Consider the following 26,290-nt stretch of genomic DNA (forward strand, 5'->3'; position numbering starts at 1 on the left):
TGTCTGGTCGTCGGGGCTGTCTGTCTGGTCGTCGGGGCTGTCTGTCTGGTCGTCGGGGCTGTCTGTCTGTCGTCGGGGCTGTCTGTCTGGTCGTCGGGACTGTCTTGCTGGTCGTCGGGGCTGTCTGGCTGGTCGTCGGGGCTGTCTGTCTGATCCTCTTAAGTGATAATGCCCGATAATGCCCGGATGTTGTTTATCTCGGGCCGGCAAACAGTGCCAATATATCCCCCAAACACCGGTTTCAAGGGCATTATCACTTTTATACAACGTGTTACCAACATATTCAAATAATGATTGACATATTTTCATTGAGAATGTTAGTTGGATTAATTTATTCATACTATTTCATCCTTCCACAACATTTTGTCCCAACACAAATCTAGGGTTGCTACCCAAGCTGGCTGGTCGTTCGTTCTATCGGTTCGGTTGCCAGAAACGCGACCCAGTCGTTCAGTCTTTTTTGTTCTGTATCCATGGATACGACTCAGTCATTCGATCTAAATGTTCCATTGCCATACTGGCTGGCAACGTTCTTATTTCTTGCTCGCTAGCTAGCCAACTACGGCTAACTTACTGTCACGTCAAAAAGTGCAGCCAGAATAACAGCAACAGTAGCTGCATTTGCATTTGTTGAAGCTGTTTTCTAGTGACGTTTATTTGGACACATCCATAACAATGAGCTAACGAGGCGCGATTTCACCTGGCGTAGAAAATGTGCTCTCTCGTCAGGGCACTGTTGTTCAGAGGAGCTAGCCAACAACACAGCTAAACACAATCACTTCAAACTGAAGCTGGAAAGACTGAGAACTAGCTGCACTTCGTTTGTCCTTTTTTTTTCAATTGACCTTTTTTTTGTTTGTATAGATCCATAAAAATTATGCCTGATAATTCATGATTAGGACTGGCTGAGAAACGCTGCCTGCCTGTCTGTGTGTCTCTGTCTGTCTCGTCCCGACTCCCAAACACGCTCATTACTATGGGACAGTTGGAGATCGAATTTGAATGTTGAAACAATGTTGCAAATGTCGGCGAGACGGACAGCAAGGTTTTATACAAATCACTGCTGTTCAAAAGCAAATGTTAGTCTAAAAGATGTGAGATCATGTCTAGATGCTTTTTATAGCAGCGATCAAGTTTATAAATTGCCTGGCTGGGCTGATGAGACAATGGATTGTGCAGTCAGATGGAACAGAGTAAATAGGCATTTTAATGTCATAGATTTAGCCGGCGCTAACTTTTGGAATAGACACCAGCTGGAATGTGGTTTTAACCAATCAGCATTCAGGATTAGTTCCACCAGTTGTATAATGACACATAAACACCAGTTGCTCTCAGGACTGATTGCTTAGAGGTGCTGTTTATTTAGAAGCCGATCTTCAGTAGTCGCTCGCTCTTTCTCTCTCTCTCTCACTCTCTCGCTCGCTCGCTCGCTCTTTCTCTCTCTCTCTCACTCGCTCGCTCGCTCTTTCTCTCTCTTTCTCGCTCGCTCTCTCTCGCTCGCTCTCTCTCTCTCTCTCGCTCACTCTCTTTCTCTCTCTGTCTCTCTCTCTCTCTCTCTCTCTCACTCTCTCGCTCGCTCGCTCTTTCTCTCTCTCTCTCTTGCTCTCCTTTCTCTCTCTCGCTCTCTTTCGCTCTCTTTCTCTCTCTTTCTCTCTCTCTCTCTCTTTCTCTCTCTCTCTCTTTCTCTCTCTCTCTCTCTCTCTTGCTCTCCTTTCTCTCTTTCTCTCTCTCTCTCTCTTGCTCTCCTTTCTCTCTCTCTCTCTCTCTCTCTCTCTCTCTCTCTCTCTCTCTCGTTTTCTACTTTTTGTATTCTCCCATCATCTCACTCACTCCCCCCTTCTCTCCTTGTCTCCCCTCCTCTCCTCTTCCTCCTCCTCTCCCTTCCTCCCCTGCTCTCTGGCAGAGAGATGTGTCTGTGGAGCACTCAGCCACTGCACTCTGCAGCGTCTGGTATTGTGGCTAAATTACATGGCCTTTTAAAAATAGCCCAGGCCCTGCAAAGTCCCTAATGGCACCCTATTCACTATATAGGGCTCTGGTCTAAAAGTAGTGTGCTACATATGGGATGCGTACAGTCTCTCCTGGAGGAGAGGAGGAGGGAGGGAGAGGAGGAGGGAGGGAAGGAAGGAGGGAGGGAGGGAGGGAAGGAGGGAGGGAAGGAGTTGGATGGATGGGAGGGTAGAGGGAAGGAGAGGAGGGAGGGAGGGAAGGAGAGGAGGGAGGGAGAGGGAGGGGGGGAAGGAGATGGGTGGGAAGGGTAGAGGGGAAGAACAGAGGTGGGAGGGAGGGGGGGGAAGGAGAGAGAGAGAGAGAGGGAGGGAAGGAGATGGGTGGGAAAGGTAGAGGGAGTGAGGGAAGGAGAGGAGGAGGAGGAAGACGGGTGGGAGGGAGAGGAGGAGGAGGGAGGGAAAGAGATGGGTGGGAAGGGTCGAGGGGAAGGAGAGGGAGGGGAGGAGAGGAGAGAGGGAAGGGGATGGGTAGAGGGGTAGGTTAATTATTGTTTTGTCATTTGACTGTGTTTGGAGCTCCACTCGAATATCTCTGTGTGTTTACAGAACTCACTATCTCTCCCCAGACAGACAGACAGACAGACAGACAGACAGACCTCACTATCTCTCCCCAGACAGACAGACAGACAGACAGAACTCACTATCTCTCCCCAGACAGACAGACAGACAGACAGACAGACAGACCTCACTATCTCTCCCCAGACAGACAGACAGAACTCACTATCTCTCCCCAGACAGACAGACAGACAGACAGACAGACAGACAGACCTCACTATCTCTCCCCAGACAGACAGACAGACAGACAGACAGACAGACCTCACTATCTCTCCCCACACAGACAGACAGACAGACAGACAGACAGAACTCACTATCTCTCCCCACACAGACAGACAGACAGACAGACAGACAGAACTCACTATCTCTCCCCACACAGACAGACAGACAGAACTCACTATCTCTCCCCACACAGACAGACAGAACTCAATATCTCTCCCGACAGACAGACAGACAGACAGACAGAACTCGCTATCTCTCCCCACACAGACAGACCGACCGACCGACAGACAGAACTCACTATCTCTCCCCACGCAGACAGACAGACAGACAGACAGAACTCACTATCTCTCCCCACACAGACAGACAGACAGACAGACAGACAGACCGAACTCACTATCTCTCCCCACAAACAGACCGAACGACAGACAGAACTCACTATCTCTCCCCACATAGAAAAAAACAGACAGACAGAACTCATTATCTCTCCCGACAGACAGACAGACAGAACTCAATATCTCTCCAGACAGACAGACAGACAGACAGACAGACAGACAGACAGACAGACAGAACTCAATATCTCTCCCCACATACAGACAGTATAAGGCAGGCAGGCTATGTAGTCTGTATTCTGAGTGTCTCGCCACACACACACAGACAGGGAGAGAGCACCAGAAGAGGCTGTAGTGTGGAGTCTAAGTAGTAGTATTGATTTAGGATCATCTATCTCGGGAGCAGGAGGGGGGATTCTATAACAACCCCTACTAGGGAGCAGGAGGGGGGATACTATATAACCCCTACTAGGGAGCAGGAGGGGGATACTATATAACAACCCCTACTAGGGAGCAGGAGGGGGGATACTATATAAGCCCTACTAGGGAGCAGGAGGGGGGATACTATATAAGCCCTACTAGGGAGCAGGAGGAGGGATACTATATAAGCCCTACTAGGGAGCAGGAGGGGGGATACTATATAACAACCCCTACTAGGGAGCAGGTGGGAGGATACAATATAACCCCTACTAGGGAGCAGGAGGGGGGATACTATATAATCCCGACTAGGGAGCAGGAGGGGGGATACTATATAACAACCCCTACTAGGGAGCAGGAGGGGGGATACAATATAACCCCTACTAGGGAGCAGGAGGGGGGATACTATATAACAACCCCTACTAGGAAGCAGGAGGGGGGATACTATATCACAACCCCTACTAGGGAGCAGGAGGGGGGATACTATATGACAACCCCTACTAGGGAGCAGGAGGGGGGATACTATATAACAACCCCTACTAGGGAGCAGGAGGGGGGATACTATATAACAACCCCTACTAGGGAGCAGGAGGGGGGATACTATATAACAACCCCTACTAGGGAGCAGGAGGGAGGATACTATATAACAACCCCTACTAGGGAGCAGGAGGGGGGATACTATATAATCCCTACTAGGGAGCAGGTGGGAGGATACAATATAACCCCTACTAGGGAGCAGGAGGGGGGATACTATATAATCCCGACTAGGGAGCAGGAGGGGGGATACTATATAACAACCCCTACTAGGGAGCAGGAGGGGGGATACAATATAACCCCTACTAGGGAGCAGGAGGGGGGATACTATATAACAACCCCTACTAGGAAGCAGGAGGGGGGATACTATATAACAACCCCTACTAGGGAGCAGGAGGGGGGATACTATATGACAACCCCTACTAGGGAGCACGAGGGGGGATACTATATAACAACCCCTACTAGGGAGCAGGAGGGAGGATACTATATAACAACCCCTACTAGGGAGCAGGAGGGGGGATACTATATAACAACCCCTACTAGGGAGCAGGAGGGGGTATACTATATAACAACCCCTACTAGGGAGCAGGAGGGGGGATACTATATAACAACCCCTACTAGGGAGCAGGAGGGGGGATACTATATAACCCCTACTAGGGAGCAGGAGGGGGGATACTATATAACCCCTTCTCAAGTTACCCTGCCTCTCCTCCTTCCCTCTCACCACTTCTGGTCATCCCTTCAACTTTTTTCTGTCCTCCATCTCTCCTCTCCCGGTGGTCATCTGTTAATTTTTCTCCTCTCTTTTCCCCTCCCTCTCTCTCCCTCTCTCTCTCTCGCTCTCTGTCATCCATGGTTTTAATATTTTCTTCAGTCCATAGCAGAGGGACCCCGTCTCTCCTGTCCTCTCTGTCTCTAGGTTGTCTTTGTCTCTACAGTAATATGTAAAATAATGTTGGTGTCTGTCTCTACAGTAGTATGTAATGTTGGTGTCTGCCTCTACAGTAGTATGTAATGTTGGTGTGTCTGTCTCTACAGTAGTATGTAATGCTGGTGTCTGTTTCTACAGTAGTATGTCATGTTGGTGTCTGTCTCTACAGTAGTATGTAATGGTGTCTGTCTCTACAGTAGTATGTAATGCTGGTGTCTGTCTCTACAGTAGTATGTAATGTTGGTGTCTGTCTCTACAGTAGTATGTAATGTTGTTGTCTGTCTCTACAGTAGTATGTAATGCTGGTGTCTGTCTCTACAGTAGTATGTAATGTTGTTGTCTGTCTCTACAGTAGTATGTAATGTTGGTGTCTGTCTCTACAGTAGTATGTAATGTTGGTGTCTGTCTCTACAGTAGTATGTAATGTTGGTGTCTGTCTCTACAGTAGTATGTAATGTTGTTGTCTGTCTCTACAGTAGTATGTAATGTTGGTGTCTGTCTCTACAGTAGTATGTAATGGTGTCTGTCTCTACAGTAGTATGTAATGTTGGTGTCTGTCTCTACAGTAGTATGTAATGTTGGTGTCTGTCTCTACAGTAGTATGTAATGTTGGTGTCTATCTCTACAGTAGTATGTAATGTTGTCTGTCTCTACAGTAGTATGTAATGTTGGTGTCTGTCTCTACAGTAGTATGTAATGTTGGTGTCTGTCTCTACAGTAGTATGTCATGTTGTCTGTCTCTACAGTAGTATGTAATGTTGTTGTCTGTCTCTACAGTAGTATGTAATGTTGGTGTCTGTCTCTACAGTAGTATGTAATGTTGGTGTCTGTCTCTACAGTAGTATGTAATGCTGGTGTCTGTCTCTACAGTAGTATGTAATGCTGGTGTCTGTCTCTACAGTAGTATGTAATGTTGGTGTCTGTCTCTACAGTAGTATGTAATGTTGGTGTCTGTCTCTACAGTAGTATGTAATGTTGTTGTCTGTCTCTACAGTAGTATGTAATGCTGGTGTCTGTCTCTACAGTAGTATGTAATGTTGGTGTCTGTCTCTACAGTAGTATGTAATGTTGGTGTCTGTCTCTACAGTAGTATGTAATGTTGTTGTCTGTCTCTACAGTAGTATGTAATGTTGTTGTCTGTCTCTACAGTAGTATGTAATGCTGGTGTCTGTCTCTACAGTAGTATGTAATGCTGGTGTCTATCTCTACAGTAGTATGTAATGCTGGTGTCTGTCTCTACAGTAGTATGTAATGTTGTTGTCTGTCTCTACAGTAGTATGTAATGTTGGTGTCTGTCTCTACAGTAGTATGTAATGTTGGTGTCTGTCTCTACAGTAGTATGTAATGTTGGTGTCTGTCTCTACAGTAGTATGTAATGTTGTTGTCTGTCTCTACAGTAGTATGTAATGTTGGTGTCTGTCTCTACAGTAGTATGTAATGGTGTCTGTCTCTACAGTAGTATGTAATGTTGGTGTCTGTCTCTACAGTAGTATGTAATGTTGGTGTCTGTCTCTACAGTAGTATGTAATGTTGGTGTCTATCTCTACAGTAGTATGTAATGTTGTCTGTCTCTACAGTAGTATGTAATGTTGGTGTCTGTCTCTACAGTAGTATGTAATGTTGGTGTCTGTCTCTACAGTAGTATGTCATGTTGTCTGTCTCTACAGTAGTATGTAATGTTGTTGTCTGTCTCTACAGTAGTATGTAATGTTGGTGTCTGTCTCTACAGTAGTATGTAATGTTGGTGTCTGTCTCTACAGTAGTATGTAATGCTGGTGTCTGTCTCTACAGTAGTATGTAATGTTGGTGTCTGTCTCTACAGTAGTATGTAATGTTGGTGTCTGTCTCTACAGTAGTATGTAATGTTGTTGTCTGTCTCTACAGTAGTATGTAATGCTGGTGTCTGTCTCTACAGTAGTATGTAATGTTGGTGTCTGTCTCTACAGTAGTATGTAATGTTGTTGTCTGTCTCTACCGTAGTATGTAATGTTGTTGTGTCTGTCTCTACAGTAGTATGTAATGTTGTTGTCTGTCTCTACAGTAGTATGTAATGTTGGTGTCTGTCTCTACAGTAGTATATAATGGTGTCTGTCTCTACAGTAGTATGTAATGTTGTTGTCTGTCTCTACAGTAGTATACAATGCTGGTGTCTGTCTCTACAGTAGTATACAATGCTGGTGTCTGTCTCTACAGTAGTATACAATGCTGGTGTCTGTCTCTACAGTAGTATGTAATGTTGTTGTGTCTGTCTCTACAGTAATATGTAATGTTGGTGTCTGTCTCTACAGTAGTATGTAATGTTGCTGTCTGTCTCTACAGTAGTATATAATGGTGTCTGTCTCTACAGTAGTATGTAATGTTGGTGTCTGTCTCTACAGTAGTATGTAATGTTGGTGTCTGTCTCTACAGTAGTATGTAATGTTGGTGTCTGTCTCTACAGTAGTATGTAATGTTGGTGTCTGTCTCTACAGTAGTATGTAATGTTGGTGTCTGTCTCTACAGTAGTATGTAATGTTGGTGTCTGTCTCTACAGTAGTATGTCATGTTGGTGTCTGTCTCTACAGTAGTATGTAATGCTGGTGTCTGTCTCTACAGTAGTATGTAATGTTGGTGTCTGTCTCTACAGTAGTATGTAATGTTGGTGTCTCTACAGTAATATGTTGTGTTGTCTCTACAGTAATATGTAATGTTGGTGTCTGTCTCTACAGTAGTATGTAATGTTGGTGTCTGTCTCTACAGTAGTATGTCATGTTGGTGTCTGTCTCTACAGTAGTATGTAATGCTGGTGTCTGTCTCTACAGTAGTATGTAATGTTGGTGTCTGTCTCTACAGTAGTATGTAATGTTGGTGTCTCTACAGTAATATGTTGTGTTGTCTCTACAGTAATATGTAATGCTGGTCTGTCTCTACAGTAGTATGTAATGTTGGTGTCTGTCTCTACAGTAGTATGTAATGTTGGTGTCTGTCTCTACAGTAGTATGTAATGTTGGTGTCTCTACAGTAATATGTTGTGTTGTCTCTACAGTAATATGTAATGCTGGTCTGTCTCTACAGTAGTATGTAATGTTGGTGTCTGTCTCTACAGTAGTATGTAATGTTGGTGTCTCTACAGTAATATGTTGTGTTGTCTCTACAGTAATATGTAATGCTGGTGTCTGTCTCTACAGTAGTATGTAATGTTGGTGTCTGTCTCTACAGTAGTATGTAATGTTGGTGTCTGTCTCTACAGTAGTATGTAATGTTGGTGTCTGTCTCTACAGTAGTATGTAATGTTGGTGTCTGTCTCTACAGTAGTATGTCATGTTGGTGTCTGTCTCTACTGTAGTATGTAATGTTGTTGTCTGTCTCTACAGTAGTATGTCATGTTGGTGTCTGTCTCTACAGTAGTATGTAATGCTGGTGTCTGTCTCTACAGTAGTATGTAATGTTGGTGTCTGTCTCTACAGTAGTATGTAATGTTGGTGTCTCTACAGTAATATGTTGTGTTGTCTCTACAGTAATATGTAATGCTGGTCTGTCTCTACAGTAGTATGTAATGTTGGTGTCTGTCTCTACAGTAGTATGTAATGTTGGTGTCTGTCTCTACAGTAGTATGTAATGTTGGTGTCTCTACAGTAATATGTTGTGTTGTCTCTACAGTAATATGTAATGCTGGTCTGTCTCTACAGTAGTATGTAATGTTGGTGTCTGTCTCTACAGTAGTATGTAATGTTGGTGTCTCTACAGTAATATGTTGTGTTGTCTCTACAGTAATATGTAATGCTGGTGTCTGTCTCTACAGTAGTATGTAATGTTGGTGTCTGTCTCTACCGTAGTATGTAATGTTGTTGTGTCTGTCTCTACAGTAGTATGTAATGTTGGTGTCTGTCTCTACAGTAGTATGTAATGTTGGTGTCTGTCTCTACAGTAGTATGTAATGTTGGTGTCTGTCTCTACAGTAGTATGTAATGTTGGTGTCTCTACAGTAGTATGTAATGTTGTCTCTACAGTAGTATGTAATGTTGGTGTCTGTCTCTACAGTAGTATGTAATGTTGGTGTCTCTACAGTAATATGTTGTGTTGTCTCTACAGTAGTATGTAATGTTGGTGTCTCTACAGTAATATGTAATGCTGGTGTCTATCTCTACAGTAGTATGTAATGGTGTCTGTCTCTACAGTAGTATGTAATGCTGGTGTCTGTCTCTACAGTAGTATGTAATGTTGTTGTCTGTCTCTACAGTAGTATGTAATGCTGGTGTCTGTCTCTACAGTAGTATGTAATGTTGGTGTCTGTCTCTACAGTAGTATGTAATGTTGGTGTCTGTCTCTACAGTAGTATGTAATGCTGGTGTCTGTCTCTACAGTAGTATGTAATGTTGGTGTCTCTACAGTAATATGTTGTGTTGTCTCTACAGTAATATGTAATGCTGGTCTGTCTCTACAGTAGTATGTAATGTTGGTGTCTGTCTCTACAGTAGTATGTAATGTTGGTGTCTGTCTCTACAGTAGTATGTAATGTTGTTGTCTGTCTCTACAGTAGTATGTAATGTTGGTGTCTGTCTCTACAGTAGTATGTAATGCTGGTGTCTGTCTCTACAGTAGTATGTAATGCTGGTGTCTATCTCTACAGTAGTATGTAATGCTGGTGTCTGTCTCTACAGTAGTATGTAATGTTGTTGTCTGTCTCTACAGTAGTATGTAATGTTGTTGTCTCTACAGTAGTATGTAATGTTGGTGTGTCTGTCTCTACAGTAGTATGTAATGTTGGTGTCTATCTCTACAGTAGTATGTAATGCTGGTGTCTGTCTCTACAGTAGTATATAATGTTGGTGTCTGTCTCTACAGTAGTATGTAATGTTGGTGTCTATCTCTACAGTAGTATGTAATGTTGGTGTCTATCTCTACAGTAGTATGTAATGTTGTTGTCTGTCTCTACAGTAGTATGTAATGCTGGTGTCTATCTCTACAGTAGTATGTAATGCTGGTGTCTGTCTCTACAGTAGTATGTAATGTTGGTGTCTCTACAGTAGTATGTAATGTTGGTGTCTGTCTCTACAGTAGTATGTAATGTTGGTGTCTGTCTCTACAGTAGTATGTAATGCTGGTGTCTGTCTCTACAGTAGTATGTAATGTTGTTGTCTGTCTCTACAGTAGTATGTAATGTTGGTGTCTGTCTCTACAGTAGTATGTAATGCTGGTGTCTGTCTCTACAGTAGTATGTCATGTTGGTGTCTGTCTCTACAGTAGTATGTAATGCTGGTGTCTGTCTCTACAGTAGTATGTAATGTTGGTGTCTGTCTCTACAGTAGTATGTAATGTTGGTGTCTCTACAGTAATATGTTGTGTTGTCTCTACAGTAATATGTAATGCTGGTGTCTGTCTCTACAGTCCATAGCTGAAGGTTTCAAGGAGGCGGTTCAGTACGTCCTGCCACAGCTCATGATGGTTCCTGTATACCACTGTTTGCACTACTTTGAACTACTGCAGGTGAGTGTTAGACAGACACACACACACACACACACACACACACACACAGAGTCCATGCATGTCCTTCTCACAGTGAGGTTGAACAGTGTTTCGACTTTGAGCTTGTCAAGGCCAGTGTTTTGGTCCTTCCCTACGAGTCGCCATCTTGTGGTTAAATATGAAAATCGGGTCAAGCTCTCTGTCCAGGGTCTGAGAGCTCCTGATTCCTGTCGGTTGACTATAGATAGTTTTTGTTAACTTTAGCGTAGTTATTTATTATATCTGTCATCCGTAGTTGGTGAAACTGCCACGTCGGCTTGCGTTTTATTACATCAGCGAGGATCATGGGACGTCGGTAATAGAACAGTAGGACATGTCCTGAGACTTTTTTTTTCTTCCCACAATGCTCCTCTCCTCCGTGTCATCAACAAAAACACAAAAAAACAATAACGAAAGACACTGAGGGGGGGGGACAGATGTTTTTTTCCCCTCCCCCCCTTTTTTAACAGATTTCAGCTTTACGTCTTGTAAACCATGAGCTAGTCAATCAGTCGAACATTTTAATAGTGTTCAGACCACCTGCGTCTGCTGTGGCATCGATCACCTCCACGGAAAGTGTCCGTGCCCCCGCCAACAACTTTTAACAACTTTTTAGTCTTCCTGTAATGAGGGACGCGGTTTTCTCTGTGCATACCTTAAAACATGCATCAATGCCTAACGCCTGTCACCTTGTGTTTTGCGAGCAGCAGCTGCAGGAGCACAGTGAGGAGCAGGACGACAGGGAGTGTCTGAAGCAGGCCATCACCGCTCTGCTCAACCTCCAGTGTAGCGTGGAACGCATCTACACCAAACACCTGCCCCGACGCAAGCCTGGGTACGTAGCTGCGCCTCCACACTACACCGTGCAGATACACACGTCTTGCTGCTGCACATTAAATGTGATTCGTTTTCAGGTTGTTATTGTAAACACATTGTGTTCTCAACAATTATTCTAGTTAAATAAAGGTTTTGATTGATTCCTCAGTTTCCTGACCTCCCTCTCTCTCTCTCTGTCTCTCTCTGTCTCTCTCTCTCTCTGTCTCTCTCTCTCTCTCTCTCTCTCTCTCTCTCTCTCTCTCTGTCTCTCTCTGTCTCTCTCTCTCTCTCTCTCTTTCTCTCTCTCTCTTTCTTTCTCTCTCTCTCTCACTCCTCTTTCTCTCTCTCTCTCTCTCACTCCTCTCTCTCTTTCTCTCTCTCTCTTTCTCTTTCTCTTTTTTTCTTTCTCTCTCTCTCTCTCTTTCTTTCTCTCTCACTACTCTCTTTCTCTCTCTCTCTCACTACTCTCTTCCTCTCTCTCTCTCACTACTCTCTCTTTCTCTCTCTCTCTCTTCTCTCTTTCTCTCTTTCTCTCTCTCTCTTTCTCTCTCTCTTTCTCTTTTTTTCTTTCTTTCTTTCTCTCTCTTTCTCTCTCTCTCACTACTCTCTCTTTCTCTCTCCCTCTCTCTCTCTCTCTCTCTCTCTCTCTCTCTCTCTCTCTCTCTCTCTCTCTCTCTCTCTCACTACTCTCTCTTTCTCTCTCTCTCTCTCTCTCTCTCTCTCTCTCTCTCTCTCTCTCTCTCTCTCACTACTCTCTCTTTCTCTCTCTCTCTCTCTCTCTCTCTCTTTTATATATATACTCCTCCAGCGAGCCCAAGTACCGTCTGTACAGTCGTCAGGTGCGCAGCAAGCAGCTGGCCATCAAGAGGATGAACGAGATCCAGAAGAGCATCGACGGCTGGGAGGGGAAGGACATCGGCCAGTGCTGTTCCGAGTTCATCCTGGAGGGGGCGCTCCTCCGCGCCGGCGCCAAACACGAGCGACACAACTTCCTGTTCGACGGCCTCATGATCAGCTGCAAGGCCAATCAGAGCTCCCGACTCCCCGGTTCCGGAAGCGGGGCCGAGTTCCGTCTCAAGGAGAAGTTCGTCCTGCGGAAAGTCCGCATCGTGGACCGCGAGGACTCGGCGGAGTTCAAACACGCCTTCGAACTCGTCGGTAAAGACGAGAACTGTGTGGTGTTCTGCGCCCGCTCGGCGGAGGACAAGGGGGCGTGGATGGCGGCGCTGGTCACCCTGCAGTACCGCTCCACGCTGGACCGTATGTTGGACACGGTTCTGCAGCACGAGGAGCAGGCCCAGCCCCTCCGCCTGCCCTCGCCAGAGCTATACCGCTTCGCTGTGCACGACTCGGAGGAGAACATCGTGTTTGAAGATCGCGTCCAGAGCAAGACGGGGATACCCATTATTAAAGCAGGCACGGTGGTCAAGCTTATAGAGAGGCTCACCTACCACATGTATGCTGGTAAGCCTGGCTGAGACCCCTACCGTGTTGTCTGTTTTAAGAGTAGTGTACTCTAGAGTCTAGGACAGTACTCTAGAGTCTAGGACAGTGCTCTAGAGTCTAGGACAGTGCTCTAGAGTCTAGGACAGTGCTCTAGAGTCTAGGACAGTACTCTAGAGTCTAGGACAGTACTCTAGAGTCTAGGACAGTGCTCTAGAGTCTAGGACAGTACTCTAGAGTCTAGGACAGTACTCTAGAGTCTAGGACAGTGCTCTAGAGTCTAGGACAGTACTCTAGAGTCTAGGACAGTACTCTAGAGTCTAGGACAGTACTCTAGAGTCTAGGACAGTGCTCTAGAGTCTAGGACAGTGCTCTAGAGTCTAGGACAGTACTCTAGAGTCTAGGACAGTACTCTAGAGTCTAGGACAGTGCTCTAGAGTCTAGGACAGTGCTCTAGAGTCTAGGACAGTACTCTAGAGTCTAGGACAGTACTCTAGAGTCTAGGACAGTGCTCTAGAGTCTAGGACAGTGCTCTAGAGTCTAGGACAGTACTCTAGAGTCTATGACAGTACTCTAGAGTCTAGGACAGTGCTCTAGGGTCTAGGACAGTGCTCTAGAGTCTAGGACAGGAGTAGGACAGTACTCTAGAGTCTAGGACTGTACTCTAGAGTCTAGGACTGTACTCTAGAGTCTAGGACTGTACTCTAGAGTCTAGGACAATACTCTAGAGTCTAGGACAGTATTCTAGAGTCTAGGACAGTACTCTAGAGTCTAGGACAGTTCTCTAGAGTCTATGACAGTTCTCTAGAGTCTAGGACAGTACTAGGACAGTACTCTAGAGTCTAGGACTGTACTCTAGAGTCTAGGACTGTACTCTAGAGTCTAGGACAGTACTCTAGAGTCTAGGACAGTACTCTAGAGTCTAGGACAGTTCTCTAGAGTCTAGGACAGTACTCTAGAGTCTAGGACAGTTCTCTAGAGTAGGCAACTAGATTCAACTGCCGGAAAAGTTTTGTCGGGGCGAATGGTCGAGGGGGCGGAACATACTGTGTGTGTGTGTGTGTGTGTGTGTGTGTGTGTAAACTCAGCAAAAAAAGAAACGTCCTCTCACTGTCAACTGCGTTTATTTTCAGCAAACTTAACATGTGTAAATATGTGTATGAACATAACAAGATTCAACAACTGAAACATAAACTGAACAAGTTCCACAGACATGTGACTAACAGAAATTGAATAATGTGTCCCTGAACAAAGGGGGGGGGGGGTCAAAATCAAAAGTAACAGTCAGTATCTGGTGTGGCCACCAGCTGCATTAAGTACTGCAGTGCATCTCCTCCTCATGGACTGCACCAGATTTGCCAGTTCTTGCTGTGAGATGTTACCTCACTCTTCCACCAAGGCACCTGCAAGTTCCAAGACATTTCTGGGGGGAATGGCCCTAGCCCTCACCCTCCGATCCAAAAGATCCCAGACGTGCTCAATGGGATTGAGATCCGGGCTCTTCGCTGGCCATGGCAGAACACTGACATTTCTGTCTTGCAGGAAATCACATACAGAACGAGCAGTATGGCTGGTGGCACTGTCATGCTGGAGGGTCATGTCAGGATGAGCGACGGTGTATTTGTGCCCATAGGTCACGTTGTTGCCGGTGATGTCTGGTGAGGACCTGCCTTACAACAGGCCTACAAGCCCTCAGTCCAGCCTCTCTCAGCCTATTGCAGACAGTCTGAGCACTGATGGAGTGATTGTGCGTACCTAGTGTAACTCGGGCAGTTGTTGCCATCCTGTACCTGTGATGAGGTGTGATGTTCGGATGTACCGATCCTGTGCAGGACTTGTTACATTTGGTCTGTCACTGGGAGGACGATCAGCTGTCCGTCCTGTCTCCCTGTAGCCCTGTCTTAGACGTCTCACAGTACAGACATTGCAGTTTATTGCCCTGGCCACATCTGCAGTCCTCATGCCTCCTTGCAGCATGCCTAAGGCACGTTCACGCAGATGAGCAGGGACCCTGAGCATCTTTCTTTTAGTGTTTTTCACAGTCAGTAGAAAGGCCTCTTTAGTGTCCTAAGTTTTCATAACTGGGACCTTAATTGCCTACAATCTGTAAGCTGTTAGTGTCTTAACGACCATTCCACAGGTGCATGTTCATTAATTGTTGATGGTTCATTGAACAAGCATGGGAAACAGTGTTTAAACCCTTTACAATGAAGATATGTGAAGTTATTTCGATTTTTACTAATTATCTTTGAAAGACAGGGTCCTGAAAAAGTGACGTTTCTTTTTTGCGTGTGTGTGCGTGTGTGTGTGCGTGTGTGTGTGTGTGTGCGTGTGTGTGTGCGTGTGTGCGTGTGCGTGCGTGTGTGTGTGTGTGTGTGTATAAATATATAGAAACACACACACACTACCGTTCAAAAGTTTGGAGTCACTTAGAAATGTCCTTGTTTTTGAAAGAAAAGCAACAAAAAAATTGTCCATTAAAATAGCATCGAATTGATCAGAAATACAGTGTAGACATTGTGTTAATGTTGTAAATGACTATCGTAGCTGGAAATGCTCCGTTGTGCACCGGGGCCTCCCACTCCTGATAATGGGCCTCTGTACACCTATGTAGATATTCCACTAAAAAATCAGCCGTTTCCAGCTACAATAGTCATTTACAACATGAACAATGTCTACACTGTATTTCTGATCAATTTGATGTTATTTACAAATACAAAAGAAATGTGATTTATTTATGATGCAAGTGTTATGATTCAATACATTTTTCTGCCGTCCTTTAGATCCCAACTTTGTGCGCACTTTTCTGACCACCTACCGGTCCTTCTGCAAGCCCCACGAGCTCCTCGGCCTCCTGATAGACAGGTAGGTCGGACCTGCTGTCGTTTGGATTATTTTTTTAAAATATTTTTTTTATATGTGTTTCTTTTTGTTGTTGTTGTTGCCTGAAACCAATGATTATTATTTTTGACACACAGGATTGAGATCCCAGAGCCGGAGCCCACCGAAGCAGACAAGCAGGCGCTATGGAACGGAGATCAGCCAATGGCTGCAGAGCTACAGAGGTTCCGGAGGGAGTACGTCCAACCGGTCCAACTCAGGTATAATCACCACTGTCCAATCAGACTCCTTCCTACTGTCCAATCAGAGTACATCCCACTTTCCAATCAGAGTACATCCCACTGTCCAATCAGACTCCTTCCTACTGTCCAATCAGAGTACATCCCACTGTCCAATCAGACTCCTTCCTACTGTCCAATCAGAGTACATCCCACTGTCCAATCAGAGTACATCCCACTGTCCAATCAGGCTCCTTCCTACTGTCCAATCAGAGTACATCCCACTGTCCAATCAGAGTACATCCCACTGTCCAATCAGACTCCTTCCTACTGTCCAATCAGAGTACATCCCACTGTCCAATCAGAGTACATCCCACTGTCCAATCAGACTCCTTCCTACTGTCCAATCAGAGTACATCCCACTGTCCAATCAGAGTACATCCCACTGTCCAATCAGACTCCTTCCTACTGTCCAATCAGACTCCTTCCTACTGTCCAATCAGAGTACATCCCACTGTCCAATCAGACTCCTTCCTACTGTCCAATCAGACTCCTTCCCACTGTCCAATCAGAGTACATCCCACTGTCCAATCAGACTCCTTCCTACTGTCCAATCAGAGTACATCCCACTGTCCAATCAGAGTCCATCCCACTGTCCAATCAGACTCCTTCCTACTGTCCAATCAGAGTACATCCCACTGTCCAATCAGACTCCTTCCTACTGTCCAATCAGAGTACATCCCACTGTCCAATCAGAGTACATCCCACTGTCCAATCAGAGTCCATCGCACCATCCCGCTGTCCAATCAGACTCATCCATCCCTACTTGATGGGGCCGGTCCATCATCACCATTCCTGTGGCCCCAACCTTCCGACTTTCTACTGTGGCATCTCTCTCCAAAATAGTATTTTTTTAAAGCACAGTGATAGCTATTGAAATAAAAAGTGCTTTATAAATGAATTTGACTGATCCTTCGTGTCTCTCTCTCTCAGGGTCCTGAATGTGTTTCGTCAGTGGGTGGAACATCATTTCTATGACTTTGAGAACGACCCCGAGCTACGAGGCAGACTGGAGGAGTACATCAGCAGCATTCTACAGCTACGAGGTACTGCCTCAATACTAGAGTACTACCTCAATACTAGAGTACTACCTCAATACTACAGTACTACCTCAATACTACAGTACTACCTCAATACTACAGTACTACCTCAATACTACAGTACTACCTCAATACTACAGTACCACTACACTACTACCTCAATACTACTACCTCAATAATACTACAGGACTACCTCAATAATACTACAGGACTACCTCAATACTACTACATGACTACCGCAATACTACTACCGCAATACTACTACTACTACAGGACTGCCTCAATACTACTACCGCAATACTACTACAGGACTACCGCAATACTACTACCGCAATACTACTACAGGACTACCGCAATACTACTACCGCAATACTACTACAGGACTACCTCAATACTACTACCGCAATACTACTACCTCAATACTACTACAGGACTACCTCAATACTACTACCGCAATACTACTACCTCAATACTACTACAGGACTACCGCAATACTACCTCAATAATACTACCTCAATACTACTACCGCAATACTACTACAGGACTACCTCAATACTACTACCGCAATACTACTACCTCAATACTACTACAGGACTACCGCAATACTACCTCAATAATACTACCTCAATACTACTACCGCAATACTACTACAGGACTACCTCAATACTACTACCGCAATACTACTACCTCAATACTACTACAGGACTACCTCAATACTACTACCGCAATACTACTACCTCAATACTACTACAGGACTACCTCAATACTACTACCGCAATACTACTACCTCAATACTACTACAGGACTACCGCAATACTACCTCAATAATACTACCTCAATACTACTACCGCAATACTACTACAGGACTACCTCAATACTACTACCGCAATACTACTACCTCAATACTACTACAGGACTACCGCAATACTACCTCAATAATACTACCTCAATACTACTACCGCAATACTACTACAGGACTACCTCAATACTACTACCGCAATACTACTACCTCAATACTACTACAGGACTACCTCAATACTACTACCGCAATACTACTACCTCAATACTACTACAGGACTACCGCAATACTACTACCGCAATACTACTACAGTATTTCTTACTACAATACCAATATGTTCACTCACAGGAACACATTTTGCAGTGTTGGCTTACTTTTATTATTTACTAGTCACTTATGTTATTGTGCAGAAAATGTTGTCAAGTTTTAAGTTTAGTTGCGATGTGTAATTAATGCATTGGGTGTCCACCAGAACTCTCATCACAATAAAACATATTAAGGTGTTAGAGAGTCTCAAACTTTGACTTCTAATCCTCTGACGGTGATTAGATAGGGAGGGACTGGACAATGGTCATGTTGTACTTTTAGCGAAGTTTAATTTAAGCTTAATTGTCATGAATGAGAAAAAAAAAACATAAAAAACAAGTCCTTGTCACGTGTCACTTCCTCAGGAAAGTCTATGAGGAAGTGGGTGGAGTCTATCAACAAGATCATCAAGAGGAAGATGCAGACTCAGTCCAACGGGGTCAGCCACAACATCACCTTCGAGAGCCCGCCCCCGCCCATCGAGTGGCACATCAGCCGCCTGGGTCAGACGGACACCTTTGACCTCATGACCCTTCACCCCATAGAGATCGCCCGTCAGCTCACCCTGTTGGAGTCAGAGCTATACAGGTTAGGCCGACGACGCCTGCTGTTACTATGGCGATCAGTGACACCTCATTCACTGATCTGACCCAACATGGTTTAACCTGCCAGCCAGCTGAAGCTAGTAGACCATGTGTTGTCCATAGGACTGTGGAAATATCTTGTTTCAATGTAATATGTTGAACTGAGGGACTATGGATCATAAAACAGCCTTTCACAACTTCTCCTCTCAGAGGGGACAAGAGACGTGCTGCGCAGAGTGTTACTGCCCCCTTCTGGTGGGGGAGTGTTACTGTCCCCTTCTGGTGGGGGAGTGTTACTGTCCCCTTCTGGTGGGGGAGTGTGTTGCTGCCCCCTTCTGGTGGGGGAGTGTGTTGCTGCCCCCTTCTGGTGGGGGAGTGTGTTACTGCCCCCTTCTGGTGGGGGAGTGTGTTACTGCCCCCTTCTGGTGGGGGAGTGTGTTACTGCCCCCTTCTGGTGGGGGAGTGTGTTGCTGCCCCCTTCTGGTGGGGGAGTGTGTTACTGCCCCCTTCTGGTGGGGGAGTGTGTTGCTGCCCCCTTCTGGTGGGGGAGTGTGTTACTGCCCCCTTCTGGTGGGGGAGTGTTACTGCCCCCTTCTCTCCCCAGGGCTGTGAGGCCATCTGAGCTGGTGGGGGAGTGTGTTACTGTCCCCCTTCTCTCCCCAGGGCTGTGAGGCCATCTGAGCTGGTGGGGGAGTGTGTTACTGTCCCCCTTCTCTCCCCAGGGTTGTGAGGCCATCTGAGCTAGTGGGGAGTGTTACTGTCTTATTGAAGTGTGTTACTGTCCCCAGGGCTGTGAGGCCATCTGAGCTGGTGGGGAGTGTCTGGACCAAAGAGGACAAGGAGAATAACTCTCCCAACCTACTGAGAATGATCCGCCACACCACCAACCTTACACTGTGGTTTGAGAAGTGAGTAGTGGTGGTAGTAGTAGGTGGAATATGTTATGAAACCGAGTCGAACATGAACTTGTCCGATAATAATCATTTTCCTACTGTGTGCCCTACTGAACATCTATCTCCCTGCTATGAACTCGGTCAGTAACTGTAATACTGATATCCTGTCTCTCTCTCTCTGTCTCTCTCTCTCTCTCTGTCTCTCTGTCTCTCTCTCTGTCTCTCTGTCTCTCTCTCTGTCTCTCTCTCTGTCTCTCTCTCTGTCTCTCTCTCTCTCTCTCTCTCTCTCTCTCTGTCTCTCTCTCTGTCTCTCTCTCTGTCTCTCTCTCTGTCTCTCTCTCTGTCTCTCTCTGTCTGTTTCTCTGTCTCTCTCTGTCTCTCTCTGTCTCTCTCTGTCTCTCTCTGTCTGTTTCTGTCTCTCTCTGTCTGTTTCTGTCTCTCTCTCTCTCTGTGTCTGTTTCTCTGTCTGTTTCTCTGTCTGTCTGTCTGTGTCTCTCTCTCTGTGTCTCTCTCTCTGTGTCTCTCTCTCTGTGTCTCTCTCTCTGTGTCTCTCTCTGTGTCTCTCTATCTTTCCGTGTCTCTCTCTCTGACTGTCTCTCTGTCAGGTGTATTGTGGAAGCAGAGAACCTGGATGAGAGGGTAGCAGTGTTCACCCGGGTCATTGAGATTCTCCAGGTGTTTCAGGAGCTCAACAATTTCAACGGTGTTCTGGAGGTGGTCTCCGCCATCAACTCTGTCCCTGTCTACCGGCTCGATCACACCTTTGAGGTGAACGCACGCCTTCGCTATGGAACGCCGTTTGGGTCTTTGCGTGTAAAAAAAAAAAAGATTAACGTCAAAAGAACGCTATTTGACATGTCAAAAAAAAACACAATTTTATTTTTTAGCTTCACCACGACGATCAGTAGCACTGTCAAAACTGTACAAGAGAATACAAGTCTGCAAACAAGCAAACACGAACGATATGTTTACAATAACGCGTTGGTAATAAGGTATTATTTGTTAGACCGAATGGGGGGAAAAGTCTGTGTGTGAGCATTTGAAATAAGAGCAGGAACAAACGAGCAGGATTAAAAATGTCTTTGATACAGATGTTATTAGCAACTTCTGCGGCAGCTATGGTAGCTAGCTAGCTTTAGCTTGGTAGCTAGCTAGCTTTAACTTGGTAGCTAGCTAGCTTTAGCTTGGTAGCTAGCTAGCTTTAGCTTGGTAGCTAGCTAGCTTTAGCTTGGTAGCTAATTAGCTTTAGCTTGGTAGCTAGCTAGCTTTAGCTTGGTAGCTAGCTAGCTTTAGCTTGGTAGCCAGCTAGCTTTAGCTTGGTAGCCAGCTAGCTTTAGCTCGGTAGCTAGCTAGCACCAATGCATCCAGCCTGAAAATAATGACCAGTAAAAACTGCAGTAATTTTCATTATTCTTTGTAATGATTTAGGAATCCATGTAAGTAAGTATTAGCTAGGTAGCCACTATTGTTGAACTTCAGTTCATGAAAATAACTAGCTAGCTAGCCACTTAACTTCCTCTGGCTAGTGAGGCTCGACCTGACCGGGTAATGTGTTGTGAAGCTAGCCACAATATGGATTAGCCACAAAAGTGGAATTTGCGGTTGGCCTTCAAAATAACAGTCTCTCTTTGAAAGGGACGCAGAAGGTTACAATTGGTGGAATCATGACATAGACTAGATGATGTTAAACAAGGTTGGAGTGTTGTAATGTAATGGGGTATCAGTCTACTCTGTGACACCCACAGAACACAACTGTGAAGAGTGGATGCAAGTATTAGCATCGTAGCTCTCATCAGCAGTGGTGGGGGGGGGGGGAAATACCCAATTGTCATACTTGAGTAAAAGTAAAGATACCTTTTTAACAGTCTAAAAGTATTTGGTTTGAAACACATGTATTTTTTTGATACTTAAATATATTTGCTACAATGTATAAAAAGTAGGCATCGCGAGTGGTCTAAGGCACTTGCAACGCCAAGGGTTATGGGTTCAATTCCCGCTGAGGCCACCCAGACTTCAAATGTGTGTCAGTGCTAAATGGTATATTATTATTGTTATATTACTTGTTGGAAACTAAGACCAAAGATTTCAGTGAGAATCAAGTTCCGGTATGTGGCTTTGTGGGCGACCCAACGAAATTCACATAGAAATGTTATTTATAGATCTGTCGTTCGCATTGAAAACGAGTCTGATAAGTGGCAGATCTGTTCTACATGCGCTAATTTCTATGCTTTTTACGGCGCAGCAAGTTAACGGGAGATGTCCGTGTCGTTCTTGTCCGTCAGGCGGTCCCCGAGAGGAAGAAGAGGATCCTAGAGGAAGCAGTGGAACTGAGCCAGGACCATTTCAAGAAGTACCTGGCCAAGCTCAAGTCCATTAACCCTCCCTGCGTGCCTTTCTTTGGTAACACCAATATGACCGAGTGTTTTTTATTGTCATTTTTTGTTTGTTTTGTTTTGTTGTAACAGACTTACAGAACTGTCAACATTCACTGTGACACATCGATTCAGTATATATATGTGTGGCCCACGAGGGAATGCGAGCCCCTCAACCCTGTTGGTGCTAGCGTCATGCTCCAATCCACTGAGCCATTGGATGTGTTAGGTTGACTGAGTGATGTGTTTAGCTAGGACTACTCTGACCATGTCGCTCTCCTCCCTGTCTGTCCCAGGTATCTACCTGACCAACATCCTGAAGACAGAGGAGGGGAACCCCGACTTCCTGAAGAGACACGGCAAAGAGCTGATCAACTTCAGTAAGAGGAGGAAAGTAGCAGAAATCACAGGAGAGATACAGCAGTACCAGAACCAGCCGTACTGTCTCAAGGTGCAGCAAGACATCAAGGTAGGCCAATCAAAACCAGCCTTACTGTCTCAAGGTGCAGCAGGACATCGAGGTGGACCAATCAGTCTGTCAGTGTATTCATAAACCACTATTTACTTCCTCTCCTTCTCCACCTCTCTTCCCCCCCTCTCCCTCTCTCTTCCCCTCCTCTCCCTCTCTCTTCCCCTCCTCTCCCTCTTTCTTCCCCTCCTCTCCCTCTCTCTTCCCCTCCTCTCCCTCTCTCTTCCCCTCCTCTCCCTCTCTCTTCCCCTCCTCTCCCTCTTTCTTCCCCTCCTCTCCCTCTTTCTTCCCCTCCTCTCCCTCTTTCTTCCCCTCCTCTCCCTCTTTCTTCCCCTCCTCTTCCTCTTTCTTCCCCTCCTCTCCCTCTCTCTTCCCCTCCTCTCCCTCTCTCTTCCCCTCCTCTTCCTCTTTCTTCCCCTCCTCTCCCTCTCTCTTCCCCTCCTCTCCCTCTCTCTTCCCCTCCTCTCCCCCTCTTCCCCTCCTCTCCATCTCTCTTCCTCTCCTCTCTCTTCCCCTCCTCTGCCTCTCTCTTCCCCTCCTCTCCATCTCTTCCCCTCCTCTCCTCTCTCTTCCCCTCCCTCTCTCTTCCCCTCCTCTCCTCTCTCTTCCCCTCCTCTGCCTCTCTCTTCCCCTCCTCTCCATCTCTCTTCCTCTCCCTCTTTCTTCCCCTCCTCTCCCTCTCTCTTCCCCTCCTCTCCCTCTCTCTTCCCCTCCTCTCCCTCTTTCTTCCCCTCCTCTCCCTCTCTCTTCCCCTCTCCCTCTCTCTTCCCCTCTCCCTCTTTCTTCCCCTCTCCCTCTTTCTTCCCCTTTCCCTCTTTCTTCCCCTCTCCCTCTTTCTTCCCCTTTCCCTCTTTCTTCCCCTCTCCCTCTTTCTTCCCCTTTCCCTCTTTCTTCCCCTCCTCTCCCTCTCTCTTCCCCTCCTCTCCTCTCTCTTCCCCTCCTCTCCTCTCTCTTCCCCTCCTCTCCCTCTCTCTTCCCCTCCTCTCCCTCTCTCTTCCCCTCCTCTCCTCTCTCTTCCCCTCCTCTGCCTCTCTCTTCCCCTCCTCTCCCTCTCTTCCCCTCCTCTCCCTCTTTCTTCCCCTCCTCTCCATCTCTCTTCCCCTCCTCTCCCTCTTTCTTCCCCTCCTCTCCCTCTTTCTTCCCCTCTCCCTCTCTCTTCCCCTCCTCTCCATCTCTCTTCCTCTCCCTCTTTCTTCCCCTCCTCTCCCTCTCTCTTCCCCTCCTCTCCCTCTCTCTTCCCCTCCTCTCCCTCTTTCTTCCCCTCCTCTCCCTCTTTCTTCCCCTCTCCCTCTCTCTTCCCCTCTCCCTCTTTCTTCCCCTCTCCCTCTTTCTTCCCCTCTCCCTCTTTCTTCCCCTCTCCCTCTTTCTTCCCCTTTCCCTCTTTCTTCCCCTCCTCTCCCTCTCTCTTCCCCTCTCCCTCTTTCTTCCCCTCCTCTCCCTCTTTCTTCCCCTCCTTTCCCTCTTTCTTCCCTTCCTCTCCCTCTCTTCCCCTCCTCTCCTCTCTCCTCCCCTCCATCTCTTCCCCTCCTCTCCCTCCCTCTCTCTCCCTCTCTTCCCCTCCTCTCCATCTCTCTTCCCCTCCTCTCTCTTCCCCTCCTCTCCTCTCTCTTCCCTTCCTCTGCTTCTCTTCCCCTCCTCTCCCTCTCTCTTCCCCTCCTCTCCCTCTCTCCTCCCCTCCTCTCCATCTCTTCCCCTCCTCTCTCTCTCTTCCTCTCCTCTCTCTTCCCCTCCTCTCCTCTCTCTTCCCCTCCTCTGCCTCTCTCTTCCCCTCCTCTCCCTCTCTCTCCCTCTCTCTTCCCCTCCTCTCCCTCTCTTCCCCTCCTCTCCATCTCTCTTCCCCTCCTCTCCCTCTTCTGCACCAGAATGACAGTGTTCTCCTTGCCATGATCCACTCTTAAGGATAATTATTCATCTGATGGCCTGCATTGTGTCTTGTGTTTTTTTTTTTCCTTCTCCCAGAGGTTTTTTGAGAACCTGAACCCGATGGGCTGTCTGGGTGAGAAGGAGTTCTCTGACTATCTGTTCAACAAGTCTCAGGAGATTGAGCCTCGCAACTGCAAGCAGCCGCCACGATTCGTAAGATTTATTTATATGTATCGTCCCTCAGGGTGATGATCAGTTCTATATCACAAAAAAAATGGAGCAGGAAGATGAAAAGCAACGAGAAACATGTTTAAATTGGAATTTCAGATGACTTCCTGAATTGACATGGAATCAAACCCCCCCCACCCTAAACTCCAGTCCCTGTGCAGAAAATAATGTTTCATAAATTCATCTGTCTTTTTAACAAAGTGCTTAACAGTTACCAGGTCCTCCACCCTCCTCTTGTACCCTCTCTCTTCAGCCCAGGAAGACCCTGTACCCCCTGAAGTCCCCGGGGATCCGGCCGGTGCGCACCTCTACGTCAGGGACCCTGAAGGGCCACCCTGTACCCCTGGAGAGAGAGCCCCCGCACAAGATCACCTTCAGGAGCATCGCTGAGACGGAGCATGAGACCTCTTCCGTAGCCTCGGTCCCCACCTCACCCAACACCCCCACCCCTCCGCAGTCGGCCACCTCAGACCTCATCTCTGTCTTCATGGAGCAAGACCTCTGCAACTCCTACGGTGAGGCTGGGGCACATAGAGACAGACACACAGACACACACATGCACACACTTATCGCTGGTGAAACACTGTGAACGGTATTGCTGGTGATATTGGTAGAACCGATATATTTCAACATCTGTCTTCATTTTACAGGTGGAAACTCCATATTCGCTAATGTACTCCTCCCACCCTCAAGTGAGTGTTACGGATGCTGTGTCGAGTCCGTCCGTCCGTGTGTGCCCCCCCCCCCCCCTGCTGTGTCGAGTCCCCCCCCCTGCTGTGTCGAGTCCCCCCCCCCTGCTGTGTCGAGTCCCCCCCCCCTGCTGTGTCGAGTCCCCCCCCCCCCCTGCTGTGTCGAGTCCCCCCCCCCCCTGCTGTGTCGAGTCCCCCCCCCCCCTGCTGTGTCGAGTCCCCCCCCCTGCTGTGTCGAGTCCCCCCCCCTGCTGTGTCGAGTCCCCCCCCCCCTGCTGTGTCGAGTCCCCCCCCCTTGCTGTGTCGAGTCCCCCCCCTGCTGTGTCGAGTCCCCCCCCTGCTGTGTCGAGTCCCCCCCTGCTGTGTCGAGTCCCCCCCCTGCTGTGTCGAGTCCCCCCCCTGCTGTGTCGAGTCCCCCCCCTGCTGTGTCGAGTCCCCCCCCCCTGCTGTGTCGAGTCCCCCCCCTGCTGTGTCGAATCCCCCCCCCCTGCTGTGTCGAATCCCCCCCCCCTGCTGTGTCGAGTCCCCCCCCCCCCTGCTGTGTCGAGTCCCCCCCCTGCTGTGTCGAGTCCCCCCCCCCTGCTGTGTCGAGTCCCCCCCCCCCCTGCTGTGTCGAGTCCCCCCCCCCTGCTGTGTCGAGGTCCCCCCCCCCTGCTGTGTCGAGGTCCCCCCCCCCTGCTGTGTCGAGTCCCCCCCTGCTGTGTCGAGGTCCCCCCCCCCTGCTGTGTCGAGTCCCCCCCCCCTGCTGTGTCGAGGTCCCCCCCCCCCCCCCTGCTGTGTCGAGTCCCCCCCCCCTGCTGTGTCGAGTCCCCCCCCTGCTGTGTCGAGTCGTCCCCCCTGCTGTGTCGAGTCGTCCCCCCTGCTGTGTCGAGTCGTCCCCCCTTGCTGTGTCGAGTCCCCCCACCTTGCTGTGTCGAGTCCCCCCACCTTGCTGTGTCGAGTCCCCCCACCTTGCTGTGTCGAGTCCCCCCACCTTGCTGTGTCGAGTCCCCCCACCTTGCTGTGTCGAGTCCCCCCACCTTGCTGTGCCGAGTCCCCCCACCTTGCTGTGTCGAGTCCCCCCCCTGCTTTGTCGAGTCCCCCCCCCTGCTGTGTCGAGTCCCCCCCCTGCTGTGTCGAGTCCCCCCCCTGCTGTGTCGAGTCCCCCCCCCCTGCTGTGTCGAGTCCCCCCCCCCTGCTGTGTCGAGT

The 26,290-nt window shown here is 47.4% G+C and overlaps 1 protein-coding gene across 1 annotated transcript in view; it reads left to right on the forward strand.

Moving 5' to 3' along the window:
• sos2 (son of sevenless homolog 2 (Drosophila)) overlaps nucleotides 1–26,290 on the forward strand; it is a 103,407-nt gene that overhangs the window by 69,515 nt on the left and 7,602 nt on the right. The window contains exons 8-21 of the mRNA XM_036955323.1: nucleotides 10,365–10,463; nucleotides 11,189–11,316; nucleotides 12,106–12,761; nucleotides 15,524–15,605; nucleotides 15,719–15,841; nucleotides 16,793–16,905; nucleotides 18,370–18,592; nucleotides 19,377–19,496; nucleotides 20,087–20,249; nucleotides 21,764–21,881; nucleotides 22,150–22,322; nucleotides 24,282–24,398; nucleotides 24,667–24,928; nucleotides 25,064–25,105. Of these exons, the coding sequence (XP_036811218.1) occupies nucleotides 10,365–10,463; nucleotides 11,189–11,316; nucleotides 12,106–12,761; nucleotides 15,524–15,605; nucleotides 15,719–15,841; nucleotides 16,793–16,905; nucleotides 18,370–18,592; nucleotides 19,377–19,496; nucleotides 20,087–20,249; nucleotides 21,764–21,881; nucleotides 22,150–22,322; nucleotides 24,282–24,398; nucleotides 24,667–24,928; nucleotides 25,064–25,105 (2,419 nt within the window). The remainder of the gene's footprint in view (nucleotides 1–10,364; nucleotides 10,464–11,188; nucleotides 11,317–12,105; nucleotides 12,762–15,523; nucleotides 15,606–15,718; nucleotides 15,842–16,792; nucleotides 16,906–18,369; nucleotides 18,593–19,376; nucleotides 19,497–20,086; nucleotides 20,250–21,763; nucleotides 21,882–22,149; nucleotides 22,323–24,281; nucleotides 24,399–24,666; nucleotides 24,929–25,063; nucleotides 25,106–26,290) is intronic.

This window comes from Oncorhynchus mykiss, chromosome 19 (assembly GCF_013265735.2).
Source record: "Oncorhynchus mykiss isolate Arlee chromosome 19, USDA_OmykA_1.1, whole genome shotgun sequence".
Lineage (NCBI taxonomy): Eukaryota > Metazoa > Chordata > Actinopteri > Salmoniformes > Salmonidae > Oncorhynchus > Oncorhynchus mykiss.